Consider the following 26,465-nt stretch of genomic DNA (forward strand, 5'->3'; position numbering starts at 1 on the left):
GGGTGCTTGGCCATTTTTAAGTTTATAGATAAGAAACGGGGAGAAAATGGTTATGAGATTTTTGCACTCCTCTCTCCCCACTTAGCAGCAAAGGTTCTACCACTGGGGGAGCCAGCGTGGGGGAGCTGCGTGAGGCTGGGTGTGCTGGCGGGGGGAGGGCATGCCCTTCTCTGCCGGCCACAGACCAACCCCTGATGCCTTGATCCCCGTCGCCCGAAGCTCCCCGTGACATCTTTCCATCATGGCCTTGTCATCAGGTTATCATCAACATCGCTGAGAAGGCCGCGTTAGGGCAGTTTGCTCAGCGGACAGTGTTTACCGAGCCTCTGTGGGTGTCTTGCTGAATGTGCGCTAGATGGTGCAGAGGCGTCCAGGTGCTGCTTTTCCACATGGCTTGAATTGTCTCAAGGAGCCGGAGATGCGACCCAGGGAACTGATGATAACTGTGGCCTTTTGCCATGTGGATCCCTGAAGGGGCTCACTGGGAGGTCTCACGGATGCCTTCCAGCATCTGGACCACGAATCCAAGGGAGGCGGGAATGGGGGAGGTGAGCAGCTGCTGGGGGGCTTCCCTGGGGGCCGACACTACTCTCTGCCTGCCTCAGTCGCTCAGTACAGACTGACTGAGTCATTCATCTAAAAGCCGCATCATCTCTGCAGGGGGTGTGTAGTCAGGCTTAGCAAAGGCTCCCGGATGGTGGGCAGGGACATCCAGGGCAAAGTTCACGCTGGCACTGTGGGGGGCCAGGCAGGGGGCTTTGAGCCTGTCTCCAGGGAGGTGGACTGGGCAGATGGGAGGCCGTGTCCTTCAGGCTCCAGTGAGATGATCCGAAGTCGCCCCCCTGGGTCACCAGTGGCAGCCCTGTTCCCGTACGAAAGCCTGCGACTAAGTGACCCAGCAGGCAGGGTCTGCCTGTGGGGCAGGGCTAGGCATCTCCGTGGGCCAGGAGCCGGTCAGCAGCGCGGGGCACAGGTTTGGGGACCCTTCAGCTGCTAACAGGTGCTGAAGCTGTGCTGAGGACCTCGGCAGGTGTTTATGGCACCTTGTGAACATTGGGTACAGGTGCCCCCTCTGGGTGGACACAGCCCTGCAGGGATCAAGTTTGTGCAAATTAACAGAAGGTGCTCCTTCCTTCTGGCAGGTAGCCCAGGCCAGGTACAGTCTTGGCAAGCTAGCCGGGGCTGGATCTCAGTCCCATTTGCCCCTCGTTGGAGTCTCTTGTGCGGTGAAAAACCTATACAACCGTACACGGCTGCCCTGTTTGCTTCCTCTCCTAGAGTTCGCCAGGATTCATGCACTGACCTCACTTTCCTTTACAGTGTTCTCCCCGCCACTTATTCTGGGCTATAGGAACAAGGGTGGGCTCCAGGTCCCCCCAAGGCAAGCCTGTTTGGGAAGAGGGGTTTTTGCTGTCTGTGGGTCCCTCTCGGGGCTCAGACTCTGAAGGGTTCTTCTCTCAGTAACTTAGGGGTGCCGCCAGGCCGGGGGAACTGCCCGCTCACCATGCCCCTGCCTTTCGACCTCATCTACACCGACTACCACGGCCTGCAGCAGATGAAGCAGCACATGGGACTCTCCTTCAAGAAGTACCGGTGAGAGGGCAGCGGGACGGCGGTGATGGCCCATGGCAGCCCCCGGGCTGGTCCCCAAGGTGGGGGATTGCACTTTCCCAGGTTCCACGGTGGAGAGAAGGCTCCCCTCCCCCACTGCCTTCCTTCTCTGACAGCTCTGCCTCCTGACTAAGGCTGACTCAGATGACAATTAATAAACCACAGCCAGGCGATCCAGGCCCCTGTGCTGCTGGACAGGCTGGGGGGCAGGGTCAGAGCTGATCCAGATGGAGGGGGCAGAGGAATTGCAGGGAGTGGTGGAGGGGAACAAGGCAGGTAACGGGGCGTGACCTCTGTGGGTGGGGACCCAGCAGCCCCCCACCCCGACTCCCTTCTCCACCCCACCCCCTCCAGGGCAGGAGGAAGGCCGATGCCATAGCTCTGTCTCTCTGCAGCCAGCCGGGTACGGGGTTTAATTTAGCACAGAGAGCCCTGCTGTTTATTACGTTTGCTCTAGTCTCATTGACTATCCCACATGATTTTATTAGGGGAAAAAAAAAGTGACAGGCAGCATTATTGCTTTTATTATTAATGCATGTTCTCCGTGCACTGGGGGCCTCTTCCTGCCATTCCCGCCTCTTCCGGGGGAGGAGTGCCGACCTCAGCAGTCTGGACAATTCTGGGTCACCGGCAAGGACTCTGGGTGAGGGAACTCCTTGTAGGGGCGTCTGAGTCTCAGCGGTTTTCTTCAGGTGCCCACTCCGGGGTGGCCCAGATGGAGGGAGAGGTTCTGGGCCTTGGTCCATTGACAGCAGCCTCAGTGGGCCAAAGGGTGGGACAGAACCTCCACCGGCTGGGAGGCCCACCTGAAGTGGCCACACTTGCAGGAGACTTTGAGGCACGATGGGCACGATGGGCCCGTGGCAGTGGCTGGTCCCTCTGAGGCCCTGATCTTCTGCATCTCAGCCCAGATAACCCTGGCACATCCTGCAGGTGTCAGGCTCCTGGGCAGAGGGACTGTGGACCCCCTGCCCAGGAAAGTAGAAATCGTACAAGTGATCCCTGGGGCAGTGGGGAGGGATCCCATTCCAGGCTGGGCCTCCCCTTCTAGGGTCCCTTGGGGCAGCTGTAAAAACTAACAGTTTCTGAGTTAGTGGTCCCTGGTTCAGGTGTATCACTGAGACCCTGAGACAGTTATCCCCATTTCACCAATGGGGAAGCTGACCCAGAGAGGTTAAGGCACTTGCCTGTGGTCACACAGCCAGCTAGTGTCCGAGCCCAAGCCCTGACCACACATCACACTATCCTGACCAGCCACCTTTGGGTTACAGAGCCCACGGCTGGCACAATCCTAGCCCAGGGAGACACAGGGAGGTTGGTGACCCTGGTTCCTGATCCCGGGGGGGTGGACAGGTGCCGCATCCGGGTCATCGACACCTTTGGGACCGAACCTGCATACAACCACGAGGAGTACGCCACCCTGCACGGCTACCGGACAAACTGGGGCTACTGGAACCTCAACCCTAAGCAGTTCATGACCATGTTCCGTGAGTGTCCGGCTCTGGGAAGCGGTGGGGGCCTCTCCGAGGTGGCCCGGGAGGAGGCAGGCCCCATTCCTTCCTCTCCTTCCTTTTGGGGCCTGTGCGGGGAGGGGGGGAACACACCCCCTTGGCGTGTCCCCTTGGACGGGAAAGCCTTGTTCCCCTCTCTGCAAATGTGTGAGCCACAGAGGAAGCCTCTGGGCTGTGTAGGGAGGGGGCAGCCTGGGTGCCGGGGGTGGGGGAAGCATGGTGACCTTTCCAACACCCAGAGGACGCAGCCTTTGTCCTCCTGGAGCACACGTTGCTGTCTTGCTCTGGAGAGCGGCTCAGCAGAGGGTTCCAGAACAAAGAGGGTTCCATGGCCTTTGAGAAAGAGAGACATTCCAACGTGGAGGGAGACTTAAGTGAGTGGCGAGGGGGCAGCAGAGGGAGGCTTTCTAAGCAGAGGGAACAGACGTAGTGAAGATGGATATGGAAAGAACGGAAGGTTCTGGAAATGCAAATGCTCCGGGAGGCTCCAGCGTTGGGGATAATGGGAAGTAAGGCTGGGGGGTGGGGTGGCTGGGGCCCCTGTGGGTGACGGACTTCGGGCAAGGGATGCCATTCGAGCTGAGCTTTCGTGATTTTTTAAAAAAATTATTTATTTATTTTTGGCTGCTTTGGGTCTTCGTTGCTGCGCGCGGGCTTTTCTCGAGTTGCGGTGAGCGGGGGCTACTCTCGTGTGCGGGCTTCTTATTGCGGTGGCTTCTCTTGTTGTGGAGCACGGGCTCTAGGCGCGTGGGCTTCAGTAGTTGTGGATTGCGGGCTCTAGAGTGCAGGCTCAGTAGTTGTGGCACACGGGCTTAGTTGCTCTGCCGCATGTGGGATCTTCCCAGACCAGGGCTCGAACCCGTGTGCCCTGCATTGGCAGGCGGATTCTTAACCACTGGGCCACCAGGGAAGCCCGCCTTCGTGATTTTTAATGAGACTTTAAAATATATACACACTGACCTTCCCTCTTACATGCAGCGCGCTGAAAATAATTTAACCTTTTCTTGACAACTCGGGGCCAATGCTCTCTCTCTCTGGTGTGGGGCCTGCCCTGCGGGGCCGGCAGAGGTGTGCGGAGCCACGTCCCCTGCTGAGTGGCCCCTTCTCCTGTCGCTGTTTGGTGTGGCGCCTTTTCTCCTACTTGGGAGACTGTCAGCTGTCACTTTTAATCGTCGTCAAGCTATCTGCATCCAGCAGCATCTTGGACGTCTTATTGGCGGCTCTTTGAAGGCTGTGGGTCAGAAAGCCGGATAAGCGCCCTCGTTAGGATTGTCTCTAAATTAAGAGTGAGCTTGGCTCCAAGCAGGGTCCCGAGGAACTTGCTCGTAAGTAAAGTAGCTGATCTCTGCTGAGCCTGTCAAATGAATGCCTCCCTTTTGGGTGCTTAGGGACTCCTTTTGTATTACTCTTCAGGTTCTAGGCTGTATTAGAGGCAGACAAGATTTCTGAATAATACAGGAGTAATGGCTTGATTGGATCCCAGAAGGTTGGGAAGGTGGGAAGTTTCCTTGGAGCCCAGATGAGGAAACTGAGGCCCAGAAAGGTGGAATGTCCTGTCTGAGGTCACATGGCTCTGTGGGGACCAGACTCCCTCCCCATAGCCCATTGCAAGGTTGTATGAGGCTTCTCCAAGAGAAGAGTGACTGTCCTAACAGGTCATCTGGTGGCATTGTGCTCCCAGCAGAGTGATTGAAGTGGGATGGGTCCTGAGGAGATTTCTGGAGGGAAAGGAAGTGGGGGTGGGTAGTGGAGGTGATGCTGTAGGCTGTGGAAAATACCATTGAGGATCTGGGAGCAGAGGGGTGGGGTCTTTTAGCAAAGATTCCAGAATTTACATTGGATATGGTAATTCGAGGTTCACTGTAGGTTCTTGAGCTAGGGAATATCATGGAGAAATTTTTTTTTTTTTTTGGTCACGCCGGGCAGTTTGCGGGATTTTAGTTCCATGACCAGAGATTGAACCCAGGCCCTTGGCAGTGAAAGCACGGAGTCCTAACCACTGGACCTCCAGGGAATTCCACCCCCCAAATTTTTTGAGCTACATTATTCTGGCAGACTGCAGATGGCCAAAGGGACAGTGGTAGAGGATGGGGAAGCAGGAGATGGGTTAAGAGCCCTCTGTGATAATCTACACTGAGAAAATGAGGACTTGCCCTGGGGTAAAACCCACTGGATCTAGAGTTCCAAAGCTGGCAAACTCCTACTCATCCTCCAAAACCCCATGTCAAATGTCTCTTCTTTTTACTGTCACTTTCACTGATCACCTTATCTATTCCAGGCAGAATGTTTTTATAACTCTTCAACCTAATTCTGTTAAAGCATATATTGAAATAGAGTTATTTGCTTATACATTTATTTCCACTGATAGATTATGTATGAATCACTCAAAAAGGAGCCACTGACTGATTTATCTTTATTTCCCTGGAGCCTATCAAGGTCCTCAGAAAAATGTTAATTGACTGAATCAATTAAAGAAAGAGAACAAAAAACAGACTTGCCTGTCTTAATGATATACCAAGTCCAGGAAGGAATTCATGAGCAGACCTCTTTCCCCATCTATTGATAGCTGGTTGATTTCCCCAAAGAGCTAACTGCCTTTGCTCTTTGCTCTGGCTGCCTCTCCCTGCCTTGCCCTGCCCCCAGGAGCTCTTTGCTTAATGGTCCCTGATATTTTAGTTGGTTGCAATACTTCGTTGTCCCACGCCCACTAGTTTAGCTAATTGTTCTAAACCTGTCCCTTCTGGTGGAGTTGGTGGAATGAGATTTTCTTCATCTCTGAGAATAGGGAGGAGATGGCAAACGGGAGAGAGACCTGGGTGCAGCCCCAGCTAGAGCCAGAGGGTAGGGACAGAGGCCAGGGTGGGGCTGGGCAGGCAAACTGGGTCAGGGAGGGTCTGGTCTGCCCTCCTGGGGCCTCTCCCTGGCCTGGCAGAGCCTCCTGAGACAGGAGAGCTGCCTGAGCTCTGACCATCACAGAAACAATTCCAGGCCTCCAGGGCCCCCCTTATGCCTCTGAAGCCCTAGAGGAGAGATCATTTTGTTCTGCAGCCCGTCCTTATAGTGGTCGGATTTTCAGACTCAAGAACCCGTGAGCTTTCTGGGGCATTTCGACAGAAAACCACCACCTCTTCTAAGGTACACCAGATACTGATTATAAACTTTGTGGGTATGGAGAGGGGTGGGTAGATATATTGTGTTAAATCTACACATTTGATTAAAGTATGCATCCCAATTTCAGAAATGCTAAAATGTGAAAAAACGTGCATCTGAAATGAAGAATAGGGTATTTGGCATCAGGGCTGTTCTGGGAAATCAAGGGTGTTTGGCTGTTACCAACCTACTCCCCGCAGCCTCTCCCACCTGGGAAGGTAGAGTAGGTTTAATTGGGTTCCATAAGCACTCTATTCAAGGTCCTCTACGTGGAACGGAGGGATCATGTGACTTGCAAATGGCTGGCACTTGTGCCTACATCTCTACCCTGCCATGACAGACAGGGCTAATCAGTGACATTCCTGCAGCATGGCCGAGGAATTGGAGCCCTAGCTGAAACGCATTCCTTGCCCCTGGTGTGCTCGGTTCTGGGAGGTGAGGCAGGGTGCGATCCGCGCTTTGCCGGAGACCTAACCACAGTGGATGGGGCCACAAGGGAGGGCACGTGGACCCCAGAGAAGGCTTCTGGGAGGAGAGGAGGTGATGTGTGAGTGGGGCCCTGAAGGGGAATAGGATTTTCTCATCCTGGAAAAGGGTGGTGGGCGCTCCAGGCAGAGGGAAGGGCAGGGCAGGAGCTGGCAGGTGTGATGTCCGTGCATTTGTGAGCCAGCCGGCCGGGCGCTCCCGTGTGCCGGGGGCACAGACAGACTTTTGCTCTCGTGGGGCTTAGATTCTGATGATAATACACAACCAAATCAATATATACTATCACATCTGGTCAGTGAGTGCTGGGACAAAAAATAAAGCAGGGAAAGGAGACAGAGTGGGATTGGGGTCGGGAGAGACCTCTCAGCAGGGACTTGTGAGCAACGGGCTGCGTGGAGAGAGGGCTGGGTAGGTGGTAAGAGATGCCATGGAAGGGGGCCAGGGCACTGATGCTCTCCCTGCCCCAAACAGGACCCCTTACCTCCCAGCCCCCTTCCCCATCCTTGCCAAACAGGGAGCCCTCTGATGGGGCTGGGCCGGGTAGACCCAGGGTGTGCCCTTGGCTGCCTGGTAACCCTCTTCCTGACCTCGTGGTCTGGCTGCAGCTCACACCCCGGACAACTCCTTCATGGGCTTCGTGTCCGAGGAGCTCAACGAGACGGAGAAGCAGCTCATCAAAGGCGGCAAGGCCAGCAACATGGCCGTGGTGTACGGCAAGGAGGCGAGTATCTGGAAGGTGAGCCCCGCTGAACGCAAGCACCAGCCCTCGGCCCCCAGGGGCTCCCGGCCCCAGGATTCGGCTCCCATCCGCCGCCCCCAGCACCGGACGACGGTGGAAAACAGCCCCCACCAATGGGTCAGAAAAGAGGCCTTGAACTGCCTTTGGAAATACCAGCCTGGGGACTCATGCCTCACCCCTCTCCCTGCTCCCACGCTTTGCAACAAATTCAAATGGCTTAACCTTCCACCCTCCCTCAGATGGATCAACAGACACTCTCACCCCGCAAAGGGGGTTTAGGCCAGACGTGGGGATTCTGTGGGATGGGAGGCCGTGGAGGAGCAGGAGAGGCCTAGGAACTGGAACCCCGTCTTCAGGGCGGGGTCCCCCAAGAAGCACCACCAGCATGAGAGGGTACACACTCACCCCGCCACTGACTTGTCCTCTCTCCTCTTTTCTCTCTGCCCCCCTGGCAACGAGGCAGCTCCAGGTATGCCACGTGTTCCCTTCGCCTCCCGCCCCCCTCTACTCTTACAGGGTCTCCCCTGGGGGTGCTCCCGAGGCGGGCTCTCCGGGGTTCGTGGCTCCTGTGGATGGACCAGACCAAGGTGGGAGGAGGGTGACGGGGACAGCGGGGTCTCAGGCTCTTCCCGGGGCCCTCTGAGGGGAGGCAGGCCCTGGAGGTCAGGGTCCAGCTCCGCGTGTCGCGGGGCAGCTCCTAGGATGGGCCATTGACCTAAGGCAGGTGGCATGAGGCTAAAGGTTAATTATAAAGATGCCGATCGTGGGGAACGTTGAGCAGCCCCCGTACCCCATGTCAAGCCTGTCACGTGACCATCTTAGTTAATGCTTCTCATGCTGTGTTGATTAGGGTTAAGTCCAGCTGTCACAGAAAAGCCCTGAATAATAGTGATGGAGGCAAGATGCAAGTATGTCTTCTTTTCTGTTGACAAACTCTGGAGGTGTCAGTCCTGGCCTGACCCCTGGGGCTCTTCTCCCCTGGTTGACCCGCCCTGTTTAGTTCCCACCGTGGTCTTGCCTCATCATTTAAGATGACCACAGACAGAGCACAGTCATTACATCTGCCCTCCAGCTGGGGGGTGGGGGGAGAGGAAGAGGAGGAAGGAGGAGGGGTGGGGGAAGGTCAGGTTTAGGGACATCGCCTGACCGTTACGCGCATCTCTTCCTCATATGGCCCTGTGGCTAGGTCTCCGTCCCGTGGCCATGCCCGGTCTCAGGGGTTGCTGGAAGTGGCTGTGCCCCCGGCAACCAGGTGCCCAGCTCAGCCCTGGAGTCCTGTGACTGAGGAAGGGGGAGGAAAGCGATATTATGGTTCATCTCATGGTCTGCCACAACAACCCTATGAGGCCACAGCCGTGGCTAATATTGGTCCATCCAGAGCTTACTGTTGCCAGGTGCTCGCATATATTTTCTCACTTGACCATCGACTACGAGGTTAGAGCGACAGGCTAGTTCAGTGGTGGGGCTGGGATTTGAAGCCACATCTGACTCTAAGAGCCAGAACACTTAACTCCGACTCTACTTAGCCTCCCCGTTATGACGCCTTGGATAGAGGCAGAGAGACGCTCTGGATTAAGCTGGACTACGGGTCCAAGCCCGGGCTGAGACACCAGTGCCCACTGCCAGGTGTGGGGAGAGGGGCGAGGACTCATCCTCATTTGAGGCCAAACGAGCTGGCTGCCAGCATGCCCGGGGTGCTGGGAGCGAGCACAGATGGTGTCTACTTGGACCAGAAAATACTGTTAAGAAACTGCTCCAAGAGAATGAGAGGTTATGAGGCCTGGGAAGAGAACAGTTTTCTCTCTAGCTCAGGAGCCTCTGGGTTAGCCAGGAGCAACGCTGTGCAGCAAGAGAGCTCAAAGCAGCTGCTTCCAAAAAAAGACATCTCTGCTCTGGTCTTTGTGACCCAAGGAAGGCAGAGGTGGCCGGCTGAAGAAAGGAATGACAGCAGTATCCTGGGACAAGTGCCACCTAGAGTTCAGGGGACCAGGTGGCGAGAAGCGGAGGAGGGAGGAAGGTATGAGGTCATGACATCCTTAGGGGAGCGGCAGCCGGGGTCAGGAAGAGGGCTTTGGAGGAGGCTTGTCTTATCCTGGGTCCCCAGAGCTGGAGGCTAAGGCTTAGATGCTGGTGTTTCAGGAGAGCCTGTCCCAGGGAGCAGGACTGAGGGATGGGAGAGAGGCTGCTCGTCCGGATGCAGGGCAAACCCAGCCTTGCTGTTGGAGGAAACATTCCAGACCTCAGAAGTGCTTCTGGGGGAGCTAAGGTGGACTTTTCACTTGATCTTAGCCAAAAGGCCGAGAAGCGATTAAGGTGGACTTTTCAAACTGCAACTTAGCTCTGGTTGTTTTCCTCCTCTGGTTTACTGAGGTATAATTGACAAAGAGAAATTGTATGTATTTCACGTGTACAACATGATGGCTTGATAAACATTTATATTGTGAAGCGAGTGCCACAATCAAGCTAATTAACACATCCACCACCTCAGTTATCATGTGTGTGTGGTGAGAACATTTAAGATTGACTCCCTTAGCAAATTTCAAGTATACAATATAGGTTTATTAACTATAATCACCATGCTGGACATTAAATCCCTGAATTTATTTATCTTAAAACTGAAAGTATGTCCCCTTGACTCATATGTCCCCATCCCCCCCCGCCCAGCGCTTGACACTCACCATTCTACTGTTTCTATGAGTTTAACTCTTTTCAATTCTGCATATTAGTGAGATCATGCAGTATTTGTTTTTTTTTTTTAACTCAGAGAGCCTTGATTAGCCTTTAAAATGAAGCAGAATAACTTAGAAACAATAGAATAAAAGGATATCAGAGGACTTTATATGTATTAAGAGTAATTATTGTTTTGTAAAACTTTAAGTTTTCATACATAAAAACACACACGTGTATGATTAGGTGAAAAAAAGTTGCTCAACAGTGCATGTAACGTGAACCCATTTGTGCATGTATGTGTGTGGGGGGGTTTTTTTTTGTTTATTTTTTTTTGCGGTACGCGGGCCTCTCACTGCTGTGGCCTCTCCCGTTGCGGAGCACAGGCTCCGGACACGCAGGCTCAGTGGCCATGGCTCACGGGCCCAGCCGCTCCGCTGGGATCTTCCCGGACTGGGGCACGAACCCGTGTCCCCCGCATCGGCAGGCAGACTCTCAACCCCTGCGCCACCAGGGAAGCCCGTATGTGTGTGTTTTAAAGGAAATGTACACCTGCTTATAATGCATAAAAGATCTGAGGAAGGCACACAAGAAACTGTTACTAATAGCTGCTCTGGTAATGGGATCAGGAAGTCGAATGGGGGCTTTGGAGACATTTTCTAAACACTTTATGTCCTTGATTTGATTTTTTTCTAGGGCCATAATTCAGTTTTTTTTTTTTTTTTTTGCGGTACGCGGGCCTCTCACCGTTGCGGCCTCTCCGGTCGCGGAGCACAGGCTCCGGACGCGCAGGCTCAGTGGCCATGGCTCACGGGTCCAGCCGCTCCGCGGCACGTGGGATCCCCCCGGACCGGGGCACGAACCCGTGTCCCCTGCATCGGCAGGCGGACTCTCAACCACTGCGCCACCAGGGAAGCCCCATAATTCAGTTTTATAATAAGTAATCCTTTTAAATTTTTGGTGTGATTACTGGTGTGATTTGGCTCTGAATCTACCATTTCATTAGTTGGTTTCTTTTTTTTTTTTACCTGTTCTACGTTCCTTTTCCATTCATTTCTCATCCTTTTACATTGATATATTTTAAAAAATCCACCTCCCTTTAGCTAATTGTACTCTCATATTCTTTTGGTCCCGATCTTCTTAATATTTTTATACCCTAAAGGTTATAACACGCACCTTTGACTTTATCAAAGTCTAAGCCAATACTTTTACGTTTCATTGGGTTATAAAAGAACTTTAAAATGTTTTATTTCTATCTGGCCCCAACTTATATGTTTCATGGTATTTTAATACTCTCCAAATATTTTATATCCCACGATATATTATTATCATTGTTGTTGTTATTGCTACTGTTGTTTTGCAACGTCAATATTCATTTACATTTACCCACATTTACCCTTTGTATTGTTCTCTGTTCCTTCTTACATCTCTGAGATTCCATCTGGAATCATTGTCCGTCTCCAGAAGAAACCAACTTAGTCTGGGACTGCTGTTTTTGATTTTCTAAGAATGTCTCGGAGGATATATTCATTATGTACAAATTCTAGCTTGTCCTCTGCCTTCTGTCATTTCTGTTGAGAAGTCAGTGTAGGTCTGATTGTTCCTTTAAAGGTAATTTCTTTTTTGTGTTTTCCTTTGCCTGGTTTGAAGGCTTCCGTTTGGTTTTCAGAAGTTTTACTATGAAAACCTGTGTGGTTTTTTGCTTGTTTGTTTGTTTTGTTTTGTTTTTATCCTACATGGAGTTTGTAGATCTCTTTGGATCTGTGGTTTGACCTTTCACTAATTTTAGGAAATTCTCAGCTACTCTCTCTTTAAATGTTGCTTCTGCCCCAATCTCTCTCCTATACTTCTGGGACTCCATTTACACAGACATTAAATCTTCATTATAAACCCTTGTCTCCAGCATTCTTTTCTGCAGTTTCCATCCTTTAGTTTCTCTATGCTTCATTCTGGATGTTTTCTTTTGTTCTTTCAGTAAGTGAAGTTTCTCTTCAGCTGTGTTTAATCTGCTGTTAAATCCATCCATTTAGTCTTTAGTTTCTGCCACTGTGGGGTTTTTTTTTCCATTTGGTTTCAAATTTTATGTTCTATTTCCTAGACTATATTCAGCATATTTATCTTAAAGTCTGTGCCTGGTAACTCCAGCATATAGATCTCCTATGAATCTGTTTTTATTGTCGTGTCTCTTGGGTGTTGATCATATAGTCTTGTCTCTTTATGTACGTGATTTTTTTTAAAAAATCAAGGTATTTAAATTTTTACATTTAAAAATCTATTTTAATAGCTTTATTGGGGAAAACTGACATGCAATACACTAAACTTTTTAAAGTGTATAATTTTATGGCTTCTGACTTACGTGAAACCATCACCACAATCATGAGAGAGAATAGAGTGCTAACTAATATTACTAAACACAAGTTTAGTAATATTTTTCTTTTCCTCTCTCCATCACCCCTGAAATTCCCTTCTTCCCTTTGGCATCTCTTCCTCCCATCTCTCCTCTCCTCATCTCCAGGCAACCAGTGGTCTGCTTTCTGTCGCTATGGATTAGTTCTCATCTTCTATTGATATAATTTTATATAAATGGAATCATATGGTATATATTCATTTTTGTCTGGATTTTCTCTCTGAGTATAATTATTTTGAGATTCCTTCATTCTGTTGCATGTAACGATAGTTCATTCCTTTTTATTGCTGAGTAGTATTCCATTGCGTGGATGGACTACACTTTATTTATCCATTCACCTGTTAGTGGACATTTGGGTTGTTTCCAGTATTTGGCTATTACAAATAAAGCTGTTATGAACATTCGCATACATATCTTTGTACACACATATGCTTTCATTCCTTGTGGGTAAATACCTAGGAGTGGAATGGCTGGGTCATATTGTAGAACAGTGTTTAACGTTTTAAGAAAAGTGGTTTTGCCATTTTACAATCCTGCCAGCAATGTATGAGAGTTCCAATTCCTTTACAAATTCATCAATACTTGGCATGGTCAGTCTTTCTAATTTTAGCCATTTTAACAGGTGTGCGGTATTATCTTATTGTGGGTTTAATTTGTAATTCTCTAATGACTAAGGATGTTGAAGATGTTTCTCTGTGCTTATTTGTCTTCCGTTTATCTTCTTTGGTGAAATGCCTTCAAAAAGGTTGCCCATTTAAAAGATTGGGTTGTTCATTTTCTTATTGTTGAGTGGTTAGAGTTCTTTACATATTCTGGATATAGGTTCTTTAACAAATAGATGCTTTGCAAAAATTTTCTCCCAGGCTGTGGCTTGTCTTTCTCTTAACAGCATCTTTCAAAGAGCAAAAGTTTTTAATTTTAATGAAGTCCAGTGTTTTCTTTTACGGATTGTGCTTTTGGTGTATCCAGGAAATCTTTGTCTAACCCCAGGTCACAAAGATTTTTCTCCTATGAGTTTTATAGTTTTAGGTTCACATTTAAGTCTGTGATCCATTTTGAATTAACTTTTATATATGATATGAAGTATGGGTTGAAGTCCTTTTTTCCCTTCCCTTTCTTTTTTTTTCTTTTTTTTTTTTTGCATATAGAGTGATCCATGACTGTATGTTGAAAAGATTATCCTTCCTCTACTGAAATGTCTTTGCATCTTTGCCAGGATTCAATTGACCCTACATGTGTAGGTCTATTTCTGGACTCTCTGTTCTGTTCTGTTGATCTGTCTCTCTCGATGCCAATATCACACTGTCTTGATTCCTGTAACTCTACAATAAGTCTTAAAATCAGGTAATATAACTCTGCCCAATTTCTTCTTCTTTTTCAAAGTTATTTTGTCTCTTCTAGGTCCTTGCATTTCCAAATGAGTTTTAGAATTAGCTTGTCAATTCCTATTTTAAAAAGCCTGCTGGGATTTTGATTGGGATTTTACTGGTTCCCTTTTCTTTTCTTTTCTTTTTTTTTTTCTTTTTGAGAAAAGCTACCTCTAGGTAGTTCTGGAAGATGAATATGAAAAACTGTAGAAATAATCTGAGGTCAAGGATGATACTCTCTTCTTCCAGAGAGGATTTACTTTTATCCTTGGATTACAGCTGGGGCCCTAGCGATCCCAGGTCACCTCAACCAATGATAGTGATTGAGACAATTTTAAAAGGATTCAGCCCCTGCCAGAGCTGCTCTAGTTCTGGTCCCTCCTTTCTTCCAGGCTGTAACTCCTCAGAGTTCCAGCCCAAAGTGTGGATTTCCATCAGGGCTCCCCATCTTTGGCAGGCCCCAAACTCTGCCTTTTGTCTCCCAGGTCTGCTTAGCTGCCTAGATGCTGCCCCTGGAGTCAGCAGGTGCCCCCAGGAGGAAAACCACCCCCAACGCTGGCCTCAGCAATCTCTTTTCCTCCTTCTCCCAGGTCTTGGCCTTGTAATTCTTCATTCTTTGTTAGATTTTCCAGGGCCTTCATAGATGTATTTTACATTTTCCCATTTTTCCTGGTCATTCTCAGAGGCAGGGCTGATCTGCATTACCCAAAGTGGAAGGCCTCCTTGTGAAAAATGTATACAGCTTGAGTTTCAAAATGTGAATTAACAATTATTAATTATTAACAATTAACAATTAACAATTATTCTGACGTCCATTGATAATATTCTACAAGAGCTGTGGTTAATAAAGTGAACCTGGGCTGGAGCTCATGGTGGTCTGATCTCACGCTGGCCGGCGGGACGTGGGGAACCATGAGCTCTTTTCCTCTGACCCATTGGCCTGTTGGGAACTAATCCTCCCTGAAGAGAGCCCCACGCCCCACCCTTCTCCGTGATCTCGAGGCTACTTCCCCTCCCTCTCTTCTGCGAGCCTCAGAAAATCTCTAAAAAATAGAACCCAGCAGCCGATCCCATGCTTGTTCCTGTCGAGGTCCTACACCGACCGCAGCTCGCTCCCAGCTCAGGGCCCTGGCCGTAGCGTCAGATGGGTGCCCGGACGCTGAGGTGTTATGTATTCACCTATGCTCCGTGCCTCCTCAGAGGTCCTTGGAGGTCATCAGGGATTCAGGGGAGGCCAAGTAGCCCCCGCTGGATACAATTAAATGTTGGTCTCTATGGGAGACCTTCAGAAAGAAAACAGGTCCGTGGCTAAAAATAGTCTGGAGGCGGCTGGTCTAATCCAACCTCCGTAACTCATAGATAAAGAAATTGAGGACCAGAGAGGGCAGGGGCCTCCTCGGGGTCACACAGCTGGTTAGGGGCCGACCTGAGACGGGCCCCGTGTTTTCCGACTTCCTGACCGGGGGTGTCTCTTCAGCTGGCTCTGCCGTCTGAGGTTGGAGCAAGGCTCCCATCCCCTCCATCTCCTCTTCCAGGGGAAGGAGAAGTTCCTGAGCATCCTGAACAAGTACATGGAGATCCACGGCACCGTGTACTACGAGAGCCAGCGGCCCCCCGAAGTCCCGGCCTTCGTGAAGAACCACGGCCTCTTGCCGCAGCCTGAGTTCCAGCAGCTGCTGCGCAAGGCCAAAGTGAGCCCCACCCCGTCCTCCGTCCTCACCCCAGCCCGGCCATAGATGTCCAGGAGGTGCCCATACGTGCCTGCCATGCCTGCCACCATCACTTGTGGCCCCCTCTACGTGTGGACATGCCCAGCACACTCTGCTGCCCTGAGCCTCGTGTCTGGGCCTCTTAGGGGCTGGTCAGAGCTGGGGGCAGAGATGGGGATGGCCATCAGGCAGGGGAGGCCCCACAGTGAAACGGACCTGAGTGAGGCTCAGTGATGGTGAAGAGGAGTTGGGCTGCCCACCTGCCCCCCCGCCCCAACGCCAGTCCAGCCCAGCTGACTCCTGGACCTGGCTTTCAGAGCCACTGAGAGGGTGGAAGGGCAGGCTGGGGGCAAAGGGACGGGGCGCAGCCTGGCTGGAGTTCCATCAGGCCAGTAGTTCTGACGAACTGCTTCTGGAATTCCCTGAGCTGTGTGCCTGAAGCGTGATCCTGCTGTTGGGCCCTGAAGTGTCAGCGAAGGCTGGAGAGTCTCTAGCCAGCTGCCAGGTCCTCTCCTGTTCTCACCATAACTTATTTCTTCAGGCCTCTTGTGTGTGTGTGTGTGTCGGGGTGGAGAGAGGGTATCTTTGTGCAGTGAGCAACCTGAACAACCCTACATGGCAACCCCAGATTCAGAATCACTTATTGATCACCTTCCAGGGGCCAACCCTATTAGCACTCCTAGTACAAGTCAGGTACTGAATGAATGTTTTTTGGGTGAATGAGTAAAGGTCCTTTGAGGTCAGCTGTAGGAGTGGCCTGAAGCCTTCTAAGCTTGGGAACCCTTGTTCTTTTCCCCTCCAGAATCATAGCCTTTAGAGCAGGAGGAGGCCATTGATATGACCTAAGTCGACGTCCTGATTTCACAATGGCTGAGGCACACAGCTGCTCTGGGCTCTCTGTTGCCCCAGCTGCCTCCTGTGAATGTCCCAACCCCAGCCTCACTCCCAGCTTCCTGGGGCTCCTGGGCTGTGATACCCAACCTTCCCTGACCATCGTGCCACCTCGGTTCTGCAGCTCTTCATAGGGTTTGGCTTCCCCTACGAGGGCCCTGCCCCGCTGGAGGCCATCGCCAACGGCTGTGTCTTCCTGCAGTCCCGCTTCAGCCCGCCCCACAGCTCGCTCAACCATGAGTTCTTCCGGGGCAAACCCACCTCCAGAGAGGTGAGTGGGAAGGGCCTGGTCCCACATCGGGAGGGTCCGAGATGGGACCCCTGCAGTTCCTGGAAGGGGGAGACTGAGACATGGGGTGAAGGGAGAGATGGGACAGATGGGTGGGGGGCTTTTGCTGTTCACGCAGCCCAGCTTGGCAGGCAGAGGGAGAAGCCTCCCGTCTCTGTGCCCTGGCTAGGTGTTCTCCCAGCATCCCTACGCAGAGAGCTTCATTGGCAAGCCCCACGTGTGGACTGTCGACTACAACAACTCAGAGGAGCTCGAAGCAGCCATCAAGACCATCGTGAGAACCCAGGTGAGGCTCGGATCCAGTCGGGACCACCAATATCCTAAACTTTGCGTCTTTGCTATAATTAGAAGAAGCTGCTCCTCTTGGTGAATTCAGACTTGCAGGCCTGGGTTGGCAGCTTGGATGCGTGTGTGTTTGTTGAGGGAGTGGGGGGAAACCTGCCTCTGTGCTGTGAGCAACTGCACAACTGTACAGGGCAGCCCTGGATCCAGAATCATTTATCGCGTGTCTCTGGGGGCCGCGTCCGGTGAGCACTCCCAGCACAGGTTAAGTGCTGAGTAAATGTTTTCAGGACGAATGCGTGAAGGTTCTTTGAACTCTGCTGTCTCTGTGGTCTTTCAGCAGCACATCTCAGACTATAATATGCATACAGATCACCTGGGGGTCTTGTTAAAGCGCAGGTTTGGAGTCAGCAAGTTGGGTGGGGCTGAAGCCCTGCATTTCAAACCAGGTCTGGGTGGTGCCGCCTTTGCACAGCAAGTGGGTAGAGCGTTCTGCGTTTCCTCCAGCAAGTAAGTGTTGGTGGGTGTGGGCGGAGGGCGAGGAGGGGCTCGTGCAGCTCCTCTCCCCGGTGGGCACCTCTGTGGCTTCTGATGGCTCCCTGTGCGTGTGCGCCCTCGCGGTCCCTTCATGTTGAGAAGCGGGCAGACTGTGTGAGCACGTGGGGGAGGGGCAGCCCTGCTCTCCGTGATCCCTCTGGACCCATTTCTTGCTGTAGCTCGGACACCAGGCTGAGCAAAAACCCCACTCCTGTCAGGTCCCCTTCTCTGCCCATCACCAAGGTCACCGAGCGTGCCCTCCCTGGCGGGGGGCTGGGGGTGGTTGTGCTGCTCTGGGCGGACCTGTGGCAGAATCAGAGAGCATTAGGCTGCTGGGGCAGGGACCACCACAAGGGAGAGCCCTGCCCGGGAGGACACACAGCTGTCTGGGGAGCTGGGGACACTGCCGGGCTTGGGGCAGAGGCCAGCGCGCATCGATGCCCCATACGGTCTTAAGAGCTTAACTTCGGGTCCAGAGCCCTGCTTGGTTGTCCTGACCGTGAGGCAGGGTTGCGTATTTTTTAAAATTTTCTTTTGGCCGTGCCATGCAACTTGCAGGATCTTAGTTTCCTGATCAGGGATTGAATCCAGGCCCTGGCAGTGAAAGTGCCAAGTCCTAACCACTGGACTGCCAGGTTTTTTTTTTTTTTTGCGGTACGCGGGCCTCTCACTGTTGTGGCCTCTCCCGCTGCGGAGCACAGGCTCCGGACGCGCAGGCCCAGCGGCCATGGCTCACGGGCCCAGCCGCTCCGTGGCATGTGGGATCTTCCCGGACTGGGGCACGAACCCGCGTCCCCTGCATCGGCAGGCGGACTCTCAACCACTGCGCCACCAGGGAAACCCTTTTTTAAAAAATTTTATTTATTTATTTGGTTGCACCAGGTCTTAGTTGCAGCAGGTGGGGTCCTTAGTTGAGGCTCGCCGACTCCTTAGTTGTGGCATGCGAACTCTTAGTTGAGGCATGTGGGACCTAGTTCCCTGACCAGGGACTGAGCCCGGGCCCCCTGCACTGGGAGCTCAGAGTCTTAACCACTGCGCCACCAGGGAAGTCCCTGCATTGTTTTTTCTTTTTAACACCCTCCTGCATCCCGTGGATCAGGCCCTCCCATTCGGCACTCTCGGTCTTAGCCCACCCCCTCAGCAAATGGCCCCAGAAAATCCATGCCCACCCTGCCCACCCCCTTCTTCTACCCACCCCACTCTCGTCCTTCCCTCCTGTCTGGGTGTGAGTGTTTCTCTAGTGAAAGTACCAAGGAAACTGCTGTGTCACAGCCTAGGTGCAGCTCTGGTCGTGGCAGATGTGGCCAGGTTGACCCGCTGGACTGAACCCCTGGACCTCCACCAGTGGTGCAGGGAGAGCCCTCCGCCCCCGCTTAGACAAATCCTCCTCTGCTGGAAGTTCCTCCAGGTCCTGGACTGAGGTTGGGCTTTTCCCGGAGCTGACCCCAGGCAGGGATTTGAGCACAAGTAGTTTATCTGGGAGTGCCTGGAGTGCACCGGCACCTGGAGTGCCAGTGAGTCAGGGTGTGTCATCAAGAAGGTTACCCCTGCCTCCAGCCACCTGGTGCTCAGTGCCGGCGGGGACCTCTGAGAGGTGGGGTACTCGCATCCCGGATTGTCCTGAGAAATGAGGAAACCGGGGTGTTTTCCCACAGCTGCATCCGCTGCTGGCTGAGACTGAACTGGGAGGGCAGCTGCCAGCTCTCAACACTGGACTGAGCAAAGCTAGAGAAAGCCGCCCACCCCCCGACAGGCGGTGGGGGAGGGCGCTGTGAGAACCTGCCCTGCAGGGGCCCCCATCCTGCACTCTGTCCCTCTCTGCACCCCTTGCAAAAGCAACCCTCTGGGACTCCCACCCTAGGGGCGCAGGGGCGGGGTGGGAAGGGGACCAGGAAGGCTTTTGTCCAGCCCAGGCCTCAGGTCGGGCTCCACCTCCAAGGTCCCTGGTGACTGAGTGAGCGAGATCCCAGCCCTGTGGAGAGCCATGTTCCCAGCCGCAGACCTAAACAGGGGTGTATGTTGGGGGGCGTCTGTGCGTGTGAGCATGCTCATCTATTCACGCGTTATTTCTGGCTGGACACACAAGAAATTGATAACAGTGCCTGCCCTGGGGGAGGGGCTGGGCATCTGGGGTCGGAGGAGAACTTGCTTTGCCTTGTTTTCTCTTGATTTTTTAAAACATGAACATCTGTTTAATTGTTAGTTAATTAAAAATCAGGGCTTCCCTGGTGGCGCAGTGGTTGGGAGTCCGGCTGCCAGTGCAGGGGATGCGGGTTCGTGCTGCGGAGCGGCTGCGCCCGTGAGCCATGGCCGCTGAGCCTGCGCGTCCGGAGCCTGTGCTCCGCAGTGGGCGGGGCCCCGACAGTGAGAGGCCCGCTTACCGCAAAAAAAAAAAAAAAAAAAAAAATCAGTAACAAAAGGGTCCAGGAACCAAGGTACTGCAAATTCGTCAGGCTGACTTGCAGCTGGACCCCAAACCAGCCCGTGGCCCCCCTGCCTTTAGCCATCCCACCCCCACCCTGACACTTGGGCAGTTAACCCTTTACCCAAGAATTGCCTGAGAGGTGTTTAAAATGCAGATTCCTGGGCCTATCCCCAGCTTCTGATTTAAAAGGACCGGTGCAGCCTTGGAGTTTGCGGGTTTTTTAAATTTTTTATTGAAATCTTGCTGGTTTGCTCCCGCCCCCTTCCCCCCTCATCATCACAGGCCAGCAATCCCGGCAGGACCAGCACCTGCCGTTCTGTCCAGACGGATCACCGTGCACACCTGTAATTAGACCTAATGGGGGTAATTTCCAGGCAGGCTGGCTCCTCCGGTGGGAGATTCACGGCAGGCGGGACGTGGCTGCTGCGAATGGTCCCCTCCCTCGCGCGGGTGGAGGGGGGCTTAGAATCACCACGTGACGGGCTTCAAACCACCCCGGGGGATGAGTCGGTGGCTGCCGCCAGGAGCAGGCAGGGTGATATTTGGAGGGGAAATCTCTTCTCTGGTGGGTTTATTTATAACCAGGACTTGAAGTCTTGGATCCGAGGCGACTGGGGATCCCCTGGGGCAGCAGCTGGTGGCCGGGGCCTCGGTGGCCATCAGCTGGGGTTGGGATTGGCTGTGTGGAGCTCAGGGCTGGAAAGGCTGTGCTGGTTGATGGGCTGTGAAGTGGTGGCTGGATGTGGACCTGGGGATTCTCTGGGATCCCGGATCTGCCCCCGGATTAAGGACACCGACTCACAGGGCGGGTGAAGTCAGAACCGCGGCGCGGTCAGAGGGGTGGGGCCTGGTCCCGAGAATCAGTCCTGGTGGTAGCTGCTGCTTCCCTGAGACCTCCTCAGCTTGAAGGCGGGGATGTCCCCTGGGCCAGAGGGCCCATGATGGGCCTCCAGCCCTTCGACGCGGGGTCTACAGGAGGCAGGACCCAGCGCAGCCTGATTGGGTTCTGACACACACATCTCTGATGCGGAGAAAGGACTTGGGCAGACTAGCAACATTTCACTACCTGGGCTGAAACTGCCTGATTTCTGGAGCTGCTGGCAGGGAAACGGCATCATCAGGAGGCGGCTGGGCTGGGTGTGGTGCCAACACACGTGGTGGGGAGTGGGGGGTGGGGCCAAAGGCTAAAAGAGACCTTCCGCTGAGTCTGAGACGAACATCTCCCAGGTCACCGCGATCTCGCCTCCCGCCCACCTGGCAGACAGTCTCCTCCAAGGAGGTTGTGTGTGCTGGGCCACCGAGGGTTGCTGTAAACGGGGAGGGGGTGGCCAGGTAAGAAGACTGGAGAGGAGGTGGGGGTACCCGCGCTGGGGAGGCGGCCTCATCACCTCTTCCGTTCCCCTTGCTCCTTGCGCCCCAGCTACCAAATCCACCTGGTCCCGTCGGCCCCAGCGTGTGCTGTTCTGTAACTCTGATATTTAGACTGACGGTATGTGGCCTCCCTTTGGGGGCACCTAGTTCATGTAGCTCCCGGGTGCCTGGTCTGGGCAGGAAGCTTTACAAATGTCATCTCATTCCACCAGGCTGGGAGATGCCCTGTGTTGCTTTGCGCGAAACTTCCACATGTTGGGCAGAACACAGGCAGAGCTGGGGATGCTTTTTCATTCCATGACTAGTTCCTCAGGGACTCCTGTGTACCAGGCATCGTGCCAGGCCCCAGGGATTCAATGGTGAACAGGTTGTGGTCCCACAGCCCATGGGGCTTATGACCTGAGGGAGACAAGGGATAAATCAGAGATGATGACACAGGCACTAATTCTCTACTGGGAAAGTCTGGAGTGTGTGCAAAGGAAAGTGGTCCTTTAACAGGAGGGGGGCAGTGGAGCTCTGGGTCTGCTTCCTGGAGGAGGTAACGTCTAAGAGGGGAGGGTGCATCTGGTGGTTGGCTGGGGAAGAGCAGGCATCACAGCCGAGGAGGGGATGGAATGCTGAGTTTTAGGGAAAGAGGAGAAGCTCAGTGGAAGTGGGAGGGGGTCAGGGAGGGATGAGCTGTCGTGAGGCCCCCGAGGGCCACTGAAGGGTGCACCGGGGAGCGGGGCATCTGCGTGGATAGGGTGGTCGGCTCCCTGGGTGCAGGCCGTGAGAGCCCCCAGATCTGGCTGCTCCCAGGGCCGAGCAGCCAGGTCTGGGGAGGCCCAGGGCTTCTCCTGCCCCATGTGTCTGCCTGTCTCTGGCACAGGTGGACCCCTACCTGCCCTACGAGTACACGTGTGAGGGGATGCTGGAGCGGGTCCATGCCTACATCCAGCACCAGGTAGGTGGGTCCCCCACTCTCTGTCTCCAGGGGCCGAGCTGGCGCCAGTGTCTGAGGCCCCACCTCTGCCCAGGGTGCAGCGTGCTTTAACCTCCAGGTCCTTCTCCAATCTGTTTCCTTCCGCGCGGGGGTTGGAGATGGGGGGGGCCGAGCAGTACTGCTCAGAGACCAGGCCTGGGGCACCCCTGCCCTGGGCCCCCAGCTCGAGTCTCAACCCCCATATCACAGCACAGAAATGCAAAGACTCATTTTTCATTTTTATTACACAGTTGTTTAGAAGTTTAGTGAGTGAGTGGGGAGTAGGGAAGACCCTCCGCCTGCACCCCCTACCCACAGGATGAGTTGGGAGTGAGGTGTTCCATTTTCCCTCTTGACAATGCTTTCCTCTGGGCAGGACTTCTGTGCGGCCCCAGGCCCTGCCCCCGCAGGGGCCCGAGCCCCCGCAGGGGCCCGAGCCCCGGAGAGCCCCTTCATCCTGGCCCCCAACGCCACTCACCTCAAGTGGGCCCGCAACGCCAGCTTGGCCCCTGGGGCCTGGCCCCCAGCGCACTCCCTCCGGGCCTGGCTGGCCGCCGCTGGGAGGGCCTGCACGGACGCCTGCCTGGACCACGGGCTGATCTGCGAGCCCTCCTTCTTCCCCTTCCTCAACAGCCAGGACGCCTTCCAGACGTGAGTGAGCCCCGGCCCGACCCGGCCCAGCTGACCTCACCTGTAGCTCCTTTGCTCCCGTGGCCGCCTTGCCCCCGGCCCTGCCAGCAGTGGGGGCATGCGGTGCTTTCCAGTCAGTCAGGAAGGATCCAGAAGGGACCTTCCGGGCAGGTATCCACAGCACAGCTGCCCACTCTTGGCAAAGCCTCTGCCCCAAACCACCAGGGGAAGCTCCCTGCTCAGTCCCTGACCTCCTCATCCCTCCCTCAGCCCCTGCCCAGCCTGTCTGGGCACCTTCTAGGTCCAGGCCACAGAAGCTGCCCCAGGTTCCCCCTGATGGGTGAGCCTGGGCCCCCGCCCTCCTGCCCACTCTCCTCTCTCACAGCAGGGGCGAGAAGGAGCTGCAGCCCAGCGTTTGTCCTGGCGCCTCCTAGAGACATCTCCCTGGGTCTGGAATGGGATGGGCCAGGGAGAGGGAGCGGGCAGTGCCAGGCTGGGGCAGCCCCCGCCCCGCACGCTGAGTGACCACCTCCGTTGGTGCCCACCCAGGCTGCAGGTGCCCTGTGATGGCACTGAATCGGAGATGAACCACCTGTACCCGGCCTTTGCCCAGCCGGGCCAGGAGTGCTTCCTGCAGAAGGAGCCTCTGCTCTTCAGCTGCGCCGGCTCCAGCAGCAAGTACCGCCGGCTCTGCCCCTGCCGAGACTTCCGCAAGGGCCAGGTGGCCTTGTGCCAGGACTGTCTGTGAGGGCGCCCACCCGGCTGGCCCTCCCCGCCGCAGGAGAAAGCACCAGCAGATTCTGAGCTCCAGCGACCCGCCCTACCCACGCCCCCCCCAACGCCCCCAGGCTGGAGCCTCCTTTCTCGGCCGGGACGTGGGCCGAGCCGATAGGTGCGCAGGTCTGGGGAGGGAGGCAAGTCTGCCGAGTGCCTGGTGCCCGCCCTAGGCAGGCTCCTTGCTGTCACCCCAAGGGCTCGTGGCAGCGTTGTGGCCAAGCAGCTGGGGGTTGGTCAGAGGGTCCCACTGGCCCAGGAGCAGATGGTCGGAGGCCCCTTGCTTTGTGCAAGACCAGATCTGGACCAGGTGGAGTGAGGGCCTTTGTCCTTCTTGGGCCCAAGGATGGGGCCTCTGGGCATACGATAGAGGAAGCGGGGTGATGCTTGCCCAGTGGCCCACTGGAGGGTCCACAGAGTGGGGAGTGATGTGTGAGGGGTCAGCCTTGGCCCTGTGGAGTTGTTTGGGGTGTGGACAGAAAGGGCCAGGGACTGGGGGAAGGCCAGGCTGGGGGACCCTGTTCATGCCTCCTCAGCCCCCCCACCCCTCCTGTTTTCCCAGATTCCCCTCCTTTCCACACTTGGGCACCACAGTTAGGGTTGCAGGGACCACTTAGACCCTGGGTTGAATTGTTTCCCTCTTGCTTATTCCAACTTTCTTCACTTTGGGCATTTCCTGAAACCTATCCCAGCATGACTGCGATTCCAGACCGTGGATTTGTTTCCAAAGCCTCAGTCCCCACCCCAGCCTCTGAGAACAGGCTCTAGAATCTACCCTGCCCCCACCTCCTAAGCATCTTTTGCAGGCTTGGGATGAAGCTTCAGCCCCATGGCACACGTGGCCCAGTTCCTGGATGCCCAGGCCTGCTACCCCCACGTAGCCACCCCTGCCCCATCAATGCTGTGTCCGTGTCCCTAACCTCCAGCTTCCTCCAGCCTCCAATCACCTCTGGATCCAGCCGTCCATCCGTGTGGCATGCCTTCCCCTTCACCTGAGGAAACAGATCGGGCCATCAGAAACACTGCCACCCCAACCCCGTTTTTAATCCCACTCCCTTCCAGGCAACCCGCCCCACCCGCCTAGGCCTGCCCCTCCTCCCTTCCAGGGAGGCAGCCCCAGGGCCCTGAGTCCAGAGGGCGGGGCCTGAAGGTGGATACCTCCCATCAGAGAGCCCTCTCGGCCTGGGCAGCTCCTGTGGCCACAGAAACTCAACAGTCACCAAGGACCTGACCTTTCGGGGGAAAGCAATAGAGATACTCTTTTCTCTTCTTTTTTTTTAAAGATTTCTTGAAATAATAAATATTTTATTGGGATGTGAGGTGCAGAGGAGGAGCTGTGCTATTTCTCATCTTTTCCTGGGATGCCCAGGCCTGGAGGAGTGAGGGGGTGTGAACACCCTGGGTGGGGGGGGGGTGAATATCTGGGGCCCCCGGGCCCCTCCTCCACATCATCACTCCATCTACAAAGTTGGCACTGTGTCAGGCTGCCTAAAGGAAGTCCCTGCGCGTGCCAGAAGTCCACGGCCCCTCCCACCACTCCAGCACTGTGACTCCAGGGACCCCGCTTGACCAGCAGGGCTGGATCCAGTTCTGTTCACCTGGGGCTGGCCTCTGCTGGCTGTGGTTGCTGTGAGGTCAGAGAACATAAATGCATTTTTTTTTTTTTTTTTTTTTTGCGGTACGCGGGCCTCTAACTGTTGTGGCCTCTCCCATTGCGGAGCACAGGCTCCGGACGCGCAGGCTCAGCGGCCATGGCTCACAGGCCCAGCCCCTCCACGGCATGTGGGATCTTCCCGGACCGGGGCACGAACCCGTGTCCCCTGCATCGGCAGGCGGACTCTCAATCACTGCGCCACCAGGGAAGCCCCATAAATGCATTTTGATGAGAGCCTGAGCCAGGTCGTGATAAGAAGACTAACTAGGGGAGGGAGATCAAGATGGCAGAGTAGGGACTTCCCTGGTGGCACAGTGGTTAAGAATCCGCCTGCCAATGCAGGGAACACGGGTTTGAGCCCTGGTCTGGGAAGATTCCCACATGCCGCGGAGCAACTAAGCCCGTGCGCCACAGCTACTGAGCTTGTGCTCTAGAGCCTGTGAGCCACGACTACTGAGCCCACGCACCTACAGCCCGTGCTCTGCAACAAGGGAAGTCACCGCAACGAGAAGCCCGCGCACCGCAACGAAGAGTAGCCCCCGCTCGCCACAACTAGAGAAAGCCCACGCACAGCAACGAAGACCCAATGCAGCCAAAAATTAAAAAAAAAAAAAAAAAGATGGAGTAGAAGGACACAGAGCTCACCTCCCCCCACAAACATCAAAAATACATCTATAGGGCTTCCCTGGTGGCGCAGTGGTTGAGAGTCCGCCTGCAGGTGCAGGGGACGCGGGTTCGTGCCCCGGCCCGGGAAGATCCCACATGCTGCGGAGTGGCTGGGCCTGTGAGCCATGGCCGCTGAGCCTGCGCGTCCGGAGCCTGTGCTACAGAAGAAGCCACAACAGTGAGAGGCCCGCGTACTGCAACAACAACAACAACAAAAAATACATCTATAGGGTTTCCCTGGTGGCGCAGTGGTTGAGAATCTGCCTGCCAATGCAGGGGACATGGGTTCAAGCCCTGGTCTGGGAAATCCCACATGCCGCTGAGCAACTAGGCCCGTG

At 54.3% G+C, this 26,465-nt stretch overlaps 1 protein-coding gene across 2 annotated transcripts in view; it reads left to right on the forward strand.

Annotated features, from left to right (window-relative positions):
- Window positions 1–23,781, forward strand: part of MGAT5B (alpha-1,6-mannosylglycoprotein 6-beta-N-acetylglucosaminyltransferase B) — a gene marked incomplete at both ends in the record, with an annotated part of 66,595 nt that extends 42,814 nt beyond the window's left edge. The window contains 10 exons of one of the 2 annotated variants that reach the window (XM_082860216.1): window positions 1,462–1,593; window positions 2,965–3,098; window positions 7,364–7,494; window positions 7,882–7,966; window positions 15,370–15,629; window positions 16,663–16,809; window positions 16,997–17,113; window positions 22,311–22,385; window positions 22,780–23,054; window positions 23,583–23,781. In XM_082860216.1, coding sequence (XP_082716342.1) covers window positions 1,462–1,593; window positions 2,965–3,098; window positions 7,364–7,494; window positions 7,882–7,966; window positions 15,370–15,629; window positions 16,663–16,809; window positions 16,997–17,113; window positions 22,311–22,385; window positions 22,780–23,054; window positions 23,583–23,781 — 1,555 coding nt within the window. The remainder of the gene's footprint in view (window positions 1–1,461; window positions 1,594–2,964; window positions 3,099–7,363; window positions 7,495–7,881; window positions 7,967–15,369; window positions 15,630–16,662; window positions 16,810–16,996; window positions 17,114–22,310; window positions 22,386–22,779; window positions 23,055–23,582) is intronic. The other variant, XM_082860217.1, reaches the window with a different exon arrangement.
- Window positions 23,782–26,465: the final 2,684 nt, after the last annotated feature.

The sequence above is a fragment of the Leucopleurus acutus genome (genome assembly GCF_964270905.1).
Source record: "Leucopleurus acutus genome assembly, chromosome: 19".
NCBI lineage: Eukaryota > Metazoa > Chordata > Mammalia > Artiodactyla > Delphinidae > Leucopleurus > Leucopleurus acutus.